Here is a 10,569-nt window from a genome sequence, read left to right on the forward strand (position 1 = left end):
GAGAGAGAGAGAGAGAGAGAGAGAGAGAGAGAGAGAGAGAGAGAGAGAGAGAGAGGCCCAACTTTATTGTTTATTTTTTTCATTTAAATTAAATAGTAAAAACATAAAAAATAAATCAGAAGGACAGTACAATCATTTCAGTTTACCGAGGACCAAAACCACAAACAAACTACCTTAAAAGAACCATGAAGCCAAAAAAAAAAAGTTTGGACTAAACCCCTCGGAAAAAATGCATACCACAGGAACATATTTGCAGTTTTGTCTTTTGGATATTGTTGTTTTATTGAATTTAGTTGAATCTTTTTCGAATAAAAAATAAATCTTCCAAATAGATTAAATAATAAAGGTTGCATAAAGTAGTAATCGACTACAAAATCTAGAATACACAAAAATCTTACACTTTTGAGTTCAAAGTTGAAACACAAGCAAATGTGGCTAGGCTACTACTCTATTTCTTAGCATAGGTGATGAACATAGGGCTATCAGGATTAATCTTAAATCCTTGAAGACTTTGCATGGCAACAGTTGCTTGCATCTCATCTCCATACTCTATAAAAGCAATCCCTGGTTTTGCTTCCACCATTCTTACTTCTTTGAATCCTTGATGTTGCCCAAACAACATTTGCAGCATCATGGATGATGTTTGATGAGGCAGTTTTTGCACAAACAAGATGCTGTTTGGTGGGGCCGGTGCCTCTGGCATCCCGGATTTTGCCCCACCACCCATGTATGGTATTTGTGATAACTTCATCAAAACAAACATATTCATTCATTCATTCATATATAACATAAATAAATAAATAAATCTATGAAAGATATGCTTACAGGAGGAGGACCACCATAAGCACCACCATAACCTTGGTTTACACCAACTGCAGCTTGATTACCATCATGTTGCCCTTTGCGTTTCTTACCTCCTATTGCATGACAAAAAAAGTAAAGATAAAGATGTTGAGATTTTATATGGAATTGACAGATGTAAAAAAAAAAAAAAAATCATGTTTTTACCTTTTTCTTCGTGCCTCTTTCGTCTTTCACGAGGTACGAAAGTCCCATCTGATTTTGCAATCACGTCTGATTTTGTTTTAGCATATTGTATTCTCTGTGTGATCATTTAGACAATTAAAAAAAATAAAACCTTTAGTTTTCATATTATGATTATGATCACCCCTTCTCTCATTGGTTTAACATCCTTATAACAGACACAGAAAGTAAGAACTGTATTGTAGAACTTATGTAAGTATAGATAAAATGGATTCAGACTCTACCTCCTAAATACACTCATTTTTGTTGAATTTTACAATGAATATGCTTGAAAGTTTGAAGATACAACAGGATGAAAAGAATACAGGTGACTAACAAATGAAAACAAGTGTTTTCTAAACTTAGAAATTTAGCTTGGTTTGTAGATACAGGTTAAGCATGAGGTAATGTGTTGTGATAAATAATGAAGAAGAGATAAAAGCAATTGAATTCAACACACCATAGGTTTGTCGTAGAATGGAAAACCCTGCATCTGTTTGAGAGCACTGGTGGCAGATGAAACATCCTCAAAAACAACCCACGCTTGACCTTTGTGTTTTAGGGTTTTAAACGCAAGTATCTCCAGGATTTTGCCAAATTGTGAGAACACCGCTTGCAGCGATTTCTTTAACTCTGGAAAAACAATTGCTCGTATTTAGGTCTTGAACAACTAAAATGTATGAAAACGCACCAATTTTCATGCATGAAGATAGAAAAAAAGGTTTTATAAGGAGAACAAATAGGGCAAACGAATATTAGTGAATGGACAAAAAGAATAGCGAATACCATCAAGCTTTGTTTTCTCGTTCAAATTGTTGATGTATATGGTGTTATTCGTTGGAATGTCGCCGCCGACCGCCATCTCCGCCATCTTTCTCTTTCGATCGTAGAGGAATTAGGACAGTAATGTGAAGAAGATGTTTCTTCCACTTCGAAGTTCCAAGTTTCTAAGTTCCAGAAAATTCAAGAAATAAATAAGGCCCAAACTCGAACTGTAAATTAGTAACAGACTAGGTCCATTGGGCCCAATGATCCACGTCTAAAGACACAAAGACACTCATATTAACCCAGAGATGCAAAATAAATACATAAATAAAATAAAAATAAAAAAGTGACTTATACAGTGTAATTATGTTTCAAAATCGTTCAAAAAAAATAATAATAATAATAAAATAAGTTTGGTATGTTTAAAAAATACCATCAAAGTAAAGCCTTTGTACAAAAAACACTAACGAACTACATAATTTATTCAAATTTCACCTAATGGTAACCGGCAATTACCGGTAAAAAATAATTAAAAGGAAAAAAACAAGAGGAAATGAGTCAAAATGATAACTATGTTTTAAATCGTTCAAAAAACATCATTCATATTTTGTATGTTCAAAAAACATCAACAAAAGTTATATGTTTTGTTCAAATATTACTCATTGATAGTCAGCTCTTATAGGTTAAAGGATGACTTAACCTAACTATTATGACATGTCATAGTAATTAGTGACAGGATATTAATTGATATATTCATCCTTTATAAATCGATTTAGGATTTCTTTATGAGCGAATGACTTCTCCTCTGATTGCTCATCTTCTTCTAAATTGATGATCTCCAACTCAATCTCACACATTTTAAAGACATATTATAAGGCCACACATTATGATTTGATGAGTCAAACACTCTATACGATGACTGCCAGCGCCAACACAAGCATCAACACTAACGTCAACGTCTCAAGCCTTATCAGCGGCAGCGTGTAGTTAGTAATCTAATGTAATATTTGTATATTAGGTAATTATACATATATGTATACAATAGATAACAGATCTGAAATCTTGGTGATAAAGATCAGTTCTTAGTATAAATTAGATACAATCCATTGAAGGGATATACTAATATAGTTTAGTATATATTCAACATTAGGGTGAAACTCTAATGTAATCGTCATGGTGACCATATTTGTGACAACCTGTTTTCTTGGTGAAAACTATTGGATTTGGTGTCTAAGCTCATAACTATAATTGGGATGTACTTGACCCGATAGTAGCATGGTCCTTTTGAGTTGCCTTCACCAGTGCAATTTGATAGGATTGACTTTTGAGAATAAGGTTATTTATGATTTATTAATAAATTACAAGTATAATATATTAATATGAAATCATATTATTTAATTAGTATTGATCAAGAATTAATTTGGAATTAATTTTATGGTCAAAAGAGACTAATTAAATATATGGGGATTGATTATGTAAATCAATGATTCTTATAATGTGGGCTAATGATCCATGATTATGTAGATGAGCTCAACCTAAAATAATCCATGGATAGTCCATGGAGGTTAAAGCCCATGGAGCATAAGAATGTGAAAAGTCATGGAGCATTAGGGTTTACAAAGTGTAACCCTAGCATTTGCCACATTATAAATAGACTACCCCATGAGCCAAAATCTGCTACACCCTCTTTTGAGTCAAGTAACTTATCCTCTTAAAGCCTCCTCTTGCATATTGGTGTTTGTGAACCATTTCTTGCATATTGGCATTTGTGAACCATTAGAGGCATCACACTTGAGGTGTGTGTATTCCTTGGAGGTTTAAGCTTGGAGGAAGGTTTTTGGTGAAGGAATCACTTGGGAAGCAAGGTAGTTGAAGCATGAGTTTGTGGGTTTCAAGTCCTGCATCAGAAAGGACTCTCTTGAAGGTATTAGATCGTTTTTCCCTTGGCTCATCTTCTCCTAAACCCTTTTGTGCATGAGTTTAGGAAAGGGTTCTTGTGTTTAAGCCAAGATCTGAATTTGTAACTTCAGATCTGGACTCCCCTTGGCTTCTAGATTCATAAAGCCATCGGCCTTGTCTAGTATGAGCCTTCTCTCAAGGATATGACTTCATTGCAAACTTAGTTTGGTCAATTTAGAGTCTTAAAGCCTTGCAAGCACGTAAAGTTTGCAACTTTACGTGATAAGCGTGCCTAAGGAAGTTGGATCTGCAATTTGGGGCCTTGGCATGGCTTAAAAAGTGTCTGCATGGTTAAAGGGCTGTAGGGACTCGACGAGTCGCATAGTTGACTCGGTGAGTCATATGAAAATAGGCATGAACTCGTTGAGTTTGATGAACAACTCGGCAAGTCCGACGCATACTGTCGTAGACTCGACGAGCTGGATGAACAAATCGGCGAGTCGGTTAAGGTTTCCCCAAATTGATGAATGCGTGTGAACCGGTCGAGTTGCAAGAAGGAAAACTCGACGAGTGGCCTTAGGGCTCCGATCACGAACCTTCGGAACTCGGCGAGTGAACGAGTATCTCAAGGATCTCGGCGAGTAGTTGAGGGTACTCGACGAGTTAGGGTCAACATGGACTGTTGACCTTGACTGTTGACGTTGACTATGACCAGGGGTTGACTAGTTGACTTATGGGGTACCTTGAAAGGTTGTGAAATTACGAGTATGATTCTATTATGATAATAGGTGGTGGAGTTTGCGGCTGTGATTCGAGAGTTGAGCTTTCTATTTCCAGTCGGCAGTCGCAAGGTGAGTTATCCTCCTTATACTCAAGGGTCTAAGGCACCAAGGCCGGCCTTTTGGATCATTACCTGGTTATGTTATGTTCGTATGATCTGTTAGATTGGTATCCTAGAGGGTAGGATAATATTACGTGGTATGTGTTGATCTGTTAGATTGGTATCCTGATAGATAAGTTGGTATTATGTGATATGTGGTATGATCCGGTAGATCAGTGGTTGTCTATAGACTATTATGTGATTATCTGTTATATGTATGTGCACATATTTGTTTGGCGGTTGAAGTTTATCTTCTTCGTGCGGAGGCCAATAGACATGGGCATTCCAACCTGTTGGTTGTGGGCCGTGAGTATTCCATCCTGAGGATGATTGGACTCATAGTATGTGGGCATTCCAACCTGTTGGTTGTGGGCCTGGGGTATTCCATCCCGATGATGATTGGACCCATAGTATGTTGGCATTCCAACCTCTTGGTTGCGGGCCTGGGGTATTCCAACCTGATGGTTGACTGGACCCATAGTATGCTGTTTGTGATTCTATGTGTATATCTGTGAGTATGGGTATTTTGGTGGAACTCACTAAGCTTTCGGGCTTATAGTTTCAGTTTATGGTTTCAGGTACATCGGGAGATCGCAGTAAGGCTAAGGCGTGATCATACAGCTCCTCATCTTTTGTTATGATTGCTGGGAAAACTATGATATAAACTATTTTGGAAAAAAAGTTGTAATGATTATTGATTTAAAGTGCTTTTGAAAAGTTTAAATCTGGCTTGAATTTTTGGGTGTTACAAGTTGGTATCAGAGCCTTTGTTTGAGTGAATTGGAGGAATATTCGTGTGAATCCAGTCTCAAATTTAAGGAAAGGTTTTCAAATGATTTCTAAAATGGTTTTCAAAATAAGTAAAGGAGGATGCAGGGTGTACGATCAGCCGGAGCCAGTAAATAGACCCCAAAATACCATACAGTTATTTGATTATGTGATATGTTAGAACAACATGCTAGTGCTAGGCTAGGGATCTTCAGGAATTGCATGATAGTATTGCCTGATTACATGATGCTTGCTAGCCTAGGGTTTCCTTATATGAGATTGACATCATTACTGTAGTTGCTTAGTGTATGCATCAATGTTATACATAATTAAGATCTTATAGCCTGAGAATGTTTGATTTGGCCTTATGTTCTGTTCTTGTTTGATTGGGAGATTAGGGTAGGATTGGATATTCGAAAGTCTATAGGGTCCAACGTTATATATGGCTATCATACACTAGTACTGCAGGGTTGGTGGAAGTTTCATGGATGGGTGGGTCGTGAGAGGCCGGGAAGCCAGTTATGAGATATTCAGTATTCCTCTAGTAGTGAGAATTGAGTGCTCGCTGTGTTTATGTATATTGTTAGGGTGTTGTGGTGATCCTTGAGACAAATATGGGTAGGTGTGGAAGGTAGTATGGGCCCGTACTACTGAAAGCACATGACTCATACGCGTAGCAAGGAAGTCACGACCCCTAGGATTGGGATTGGGAGTTAGCTCCCAGTTATTGTGCGGGCTATCTGATATCTTCCTATTGTATTTTCAGTATGGTGGTTACGAGGCGTTTCATGTCGGGATCTGGATCGTGATCAGGGCAAGGTGATCAGGAGGCCCCAATAGCCCCTGAGGTTATCAGTCAGGAGGAGCCCGTGTTGACAGAGGATCGAGTCAGGGAGATCATCCATGAGGATGTGGTCGAGATTGTCCGGGGTCAGATACCGGAGTTGTTTGGGACCATTAGGTCCTCCATGATTGATTACTTTGATGACAGATACGCAGCCCTTGCGGAGACGGCTGCCGCAGCAGCTACATCAGTTGTAATAGCGGCAGGAGGTGGAGGGGAGCCGGTCGGGGCTTCCAGTACAGGGACTTCGACAACACGAAGCCCCTTACTTTTGATGGGACCCAGGACCCCATCAAGGCTATGTGGTGGGTCTCCAATGTGGAAGGATGTTTTTTACATGTTCATATCCTTCTGACCAGAAGGTCAGATGTGCCCTGAACCTGCTCAAGCTTGGGGCCAAGGACTGGTGGAGGCTGACGACAGGGTCGTATTCTGATGAGCAGAGAGCTATTGTTACTTGGGAGCAGTTCCGAGATATGTTTCGTGCCCGATACATTCCGAGGGTTGATCGGGAACAATTGGCTCAGGAGTTTTTGAGTCTGAGACAGGATGGGGAGTCGGTGACGGAGATCACCCGTATGTTCACTAAGAGGGTGATGTTCTCCGAGCAGGCTCAGATGACTCGTTATCTGAGCATGCTCAAGACCGATATCCGAAATTTTGTGTCTACCCAACGATGTGGTACTCTTTTGGAGTTACAGGAGGCCATGAGACGGCGTGAGTTGGAGATCGAGCTACAGTTGAGGGAGCGGAAGCAGGCCTCGGCACAGTCGCAGCCGGTGCCGAAGTGGCCTAAGACTACTGAGGTCGGGATTGGGGAACAGCCAAGCCGCACTTGTGGAAAGTGCGGAAAGGGTCATTCAGGGACGTGCCGATCAAGGAGTGGTTGCCACCGGTATGGCAAGCAGGGCCATCTAGCTAGGGATTGTAGACAACAGACTCCAGCTTCCGGAGTCAGACTTTGTTATCACTGTGAGCAGGTGGGCCATATGAATGCCCAATGTCCTCTTCTAGCTGCCAAGACGGCGTTGGCTCCAGCGCCGACTACTCTGAGGATGACAGATGGGATGCCAGCTAAGGCAGAGCCTCCAAAGGCGCAAGGTCGTGCCTTCCAGCTTACGGCCGAGGAGGCCAGGGCAGCACCGGATGTGGTTGTTGGTATGTTACTCTCCTTTACCTCATGTATTATATTTGTGCTATGCTTATGTGTGGTACCTGTGCTTAGGTACATTTTTAGTAAACTCCCTGCCTACTTTAGTTCTATCTGACTCAGGGGGCAAGTCGGTCTTTCGTTTCTCATACATTTAGTAGGGAGTTTGGTGTGCCAATTGACGAGCTAGAGTGTCCGTTGCGAGTTTCTATCGCTAACGAACACGGAGTTTCGGCTTCTTCGGTCTACCGAGGATGCCAGTTGGAGATCTTCGGAGTGGTCTTTCCGATAGATTTGATTCTGATTTCCATGGGGGAAGTATGCGTAATTGTGGGTATGGATTGGCTTAGTCGTTTCGGTGCCATGATAGATTGCGAGGGCCAGCGAGTGGTGGTTTGAACCCCAAGTAGGGGAGAACTGATTGTATATGGTGAGGGCACCAGATTGGGGCCAGGGTTCTGTTCAGCCGCCAGAGCTCGACAGTATATTCAACACGGATGTGTGGGTTACTTAGCGTACGTGGTGGATACACGAGTTGGAGACCAAGCTTTAGTTTCAGAGGTTCCAGTGGTCAGGGATTTTGCCGACGTGTTTCCGGAGGAGTTGCTAGGGATACCTCCGGAGAGGCCGGTCAAGTTCCGGATCGACCTCGTGCCGGGTGTGGCCCCTATTGCCAAGGTGTCGTGCCATTTGACGCCACCCGAGATGCAAGAGCTTTCTTCACAGCTGCAGGAACTGTTAGGCAAGCAATTCATCTGACCTAGCAGTTCTCCATGAGGAGCACCGATCCTCTTCGTCAGGAAGAAGGATGGATTGCACCGAATGTGCATTGACTATAGGGAGTTGAACAAGTTGATGGTGAAGAACCGTTATCCACTCCCGAGGATAGACGATCTCTTCGACCAGTTACAGGGTGCATCTTGGTTCTCCAAGATCGACTTGAGATCAGGATATCAAGGATATCATCAGGTCCGGGATAGGGAGGAGGATGTGGCGAAGACCGCTTTTCGGACTCGTTATGGTCATTACGAGTTCGTGGTGATGCCATTTGGGCTCACCAAGCCGACAATATTTATGTACTTGATGAACCGGGTATGCAGACTGATGCTGGATTGCTCGGTCATCATGTTTATAGATGATATCTTGGTGTATTCCAAGACTCGAGAGTAGCACGAGGAGCATCTCAGGGAGTTTTTGGGAGTTTTGAGATGAGAGCGGCTATACACCAAGTTCTCGAAGTGCGAGTTTTGGTTACGAGATGTCCAGTTCCTTGGACACCTCGTTAACTGGATGGGATTTTGGTTGACCCAACCAAAATTGAGGCAGTCACGCAGTGGGAGGTTCCGAGATCTCCCTCAGATATCAGGAGTTTTCTGGGATTGGCAGGGTACTACCGGAGATTCATTCGGGATTTCTCCAAGATAGCAGTACCCCTCACTCGTCTGACGAGGAATGGGGTGAATTTCTGGTGGGGCCTTGAGCAGCAGAGGGCGTTTGAGACCCTCCGTCAGCAGCTGTGTGAGGCTCTAGTTTTGACACTCCCGGAGGGAGTTGAGGATTTCGTGGTGTTCTGTGATGCATCCATCACAGGTTTAGGGGCGGTTCTCATGCAAAGGGGACAAGTGATAGCTTATGAATCACGGCAGTTGAAGCCGCATGAGACAAGATACCCTACACATGATTTAGAGCTGGGGGCGGTGGTGTTCACTCTCAAGATATGGATACATTACCTTTATGGGGTCCGTTGTACCATTTATATGGATCACAAGAGCTTGAGGCATATCATGGACCAGTCGAACCTAAACATGAGGCAACACAGGTGGCTGGATGTAGTCAAGGATTACGATTGCAGGATCCTTTACCACCCTGGTAAAGCGAATGTGGTGGCAGACGCTCTGAGCCGCAAGTCAGCTGAGACTTCCACCCCAACGATATGTATGAGGATAGCAGCAGATTCCCCGCTGGTGAGTTTGATCAGGGATGCCTAGGTCAAGGGCATACGACCAGAGAACTGGAAGCTGGAAAGGATCAAGGGCGAAGGCGATCGGTTTGTTTAGGATAGTCGGGGGTTATTGACCCGATGTGGTCGAGTTTGGGTTCTGATGACAGGTGGAGGCAAGCAGACAGTGGTGGAGGAGGCTCATAAGTCTCATTTTTCCATACACCTGGGGGCCACCAAGATGTATCGAGACTTGAGTTTGAGTTACTGGTGGCCATGTATGAAGCCATAAATCACTTGGTATGTTGAGAGGTGCTTGACCTGTAGGATGGTCAAGGCCGAGTATCAGAGGCCGCATGGTAAGCTGCAGCCTCTGGAGATCCCCATGTGGAAATGGGAATAGATCACGATGGACTTCATCACGAAGTTGCCAAGGACGGCGAGAGGGTTCGATGCTATATGAGTCATCGTGGATCGATTGACCAAGAGTGCCCATTTCTTGGCGATACGGGAGAGTTCTTCGGCCGAGAGGTTGGCCGAAATATATGTCTGCGAGATCGTTGCTCGCAACGGGATTCCGGTCTCCATTTTCTCAGACCTAGATGTTAGACTTACCTCCTGTTTTTGGCAAAATTTCCACGAGGAACTGGGTACACGCTTGCACTTTAGCACAGCGTTTCATCCGCAGACAAACGGTAAGAGTGAGCGGACCATTCAGAACCTCGAGGTTATATTGAGGGCATGTGTCATTGATTTCGGTGGGAGCTGGGATTCCCACCTACCGCTTGCAGAGTTCGCTTACAACAACAACTACCATTCCAGTATTGGCGCCCCGCCTTTTGAGTTATTATACGGGCGCAGATATCGCACCCCGGTTTGTTGGGGTGAAGTTGGACACCGAGTGATGGGGCGTACGTAGGTAGTCCTGTAGACTACCAAGAAGGTCCAGCAGATTAGGTAGCGACTGCAGACCGCTCAGAGTTGGCAGAAGAGCTACGCCGATAGACGTCGATCTGAGTTAGAGTTTCAGGTGGATGATATGGTGCTCCTGAAGGTCTCGCCCTGGAAGGGTGTGATTCACTTCAGGAAGCGGGGAAAATTGGGTCCCTGATACATTGGGTCGTTCAGGGTCATTGCCAGGGTTGGCAAGGTGGCATACATGCTAGAGATTCCAGAGGAGCTTAGTTAGATCCACAACACTTTCCACGTTTCGCAGCTGTGGAAGTGCATTGTGGATCAGGAGGCAGTGGTGCCACTGGATGATATTCAGGTAGATGAGCGCCTGAACTACGTGGAGAGGC

At 43.2% G+C, this 10,569-nt stretch overlaps 1 protein-coding gene across 1 annotated transcript; it reads right to left on the reverse strand.

Annotated features, from left to right (window-relative positions):
* Nucleotides 1–309: 309 nt before the first annotated feature.
* LOC111911553 (U1 small nuclear ribonucleoprotein A) lies at nt 310–2,017 on the reverse strand. The gene is made up of 5 exons (XM_023907310.3): nt 1,810–2,017; nt 1,484–1,656; nt 1,009–1,102; nt 826–917; nt 310–745 (listed from the first exon to the last, which is right to left on the reverse strand). Exons 1-5 carry the CDS (start codon nt 1,892–1,894, stop codon nt 449–451), a joined length of 741 nt encoding a protein of 246 aa, XP_023763078.1. The 5' UTR covers nt 1,895–2,017; the 3' UTR covers nt 310–448.
* Nucleotides 2,018–10,569: the final 8,552 nt, after the last annotated feature.

This window comes from Lactuca sativa, chromosome 8, assembly GCF_002870075.4.
Source record: "Lactuca sativa cultivar Salinas chromosome 8, Lsat_Salinas_v11, whole genome shotgun sequence".
Lineage (NCBI taxonomy): Eukaryota > Viridiplantae > Streptophyta > Magnoliopsida > Asterales > Asteraceae > Lactuca > Lactuca sativa.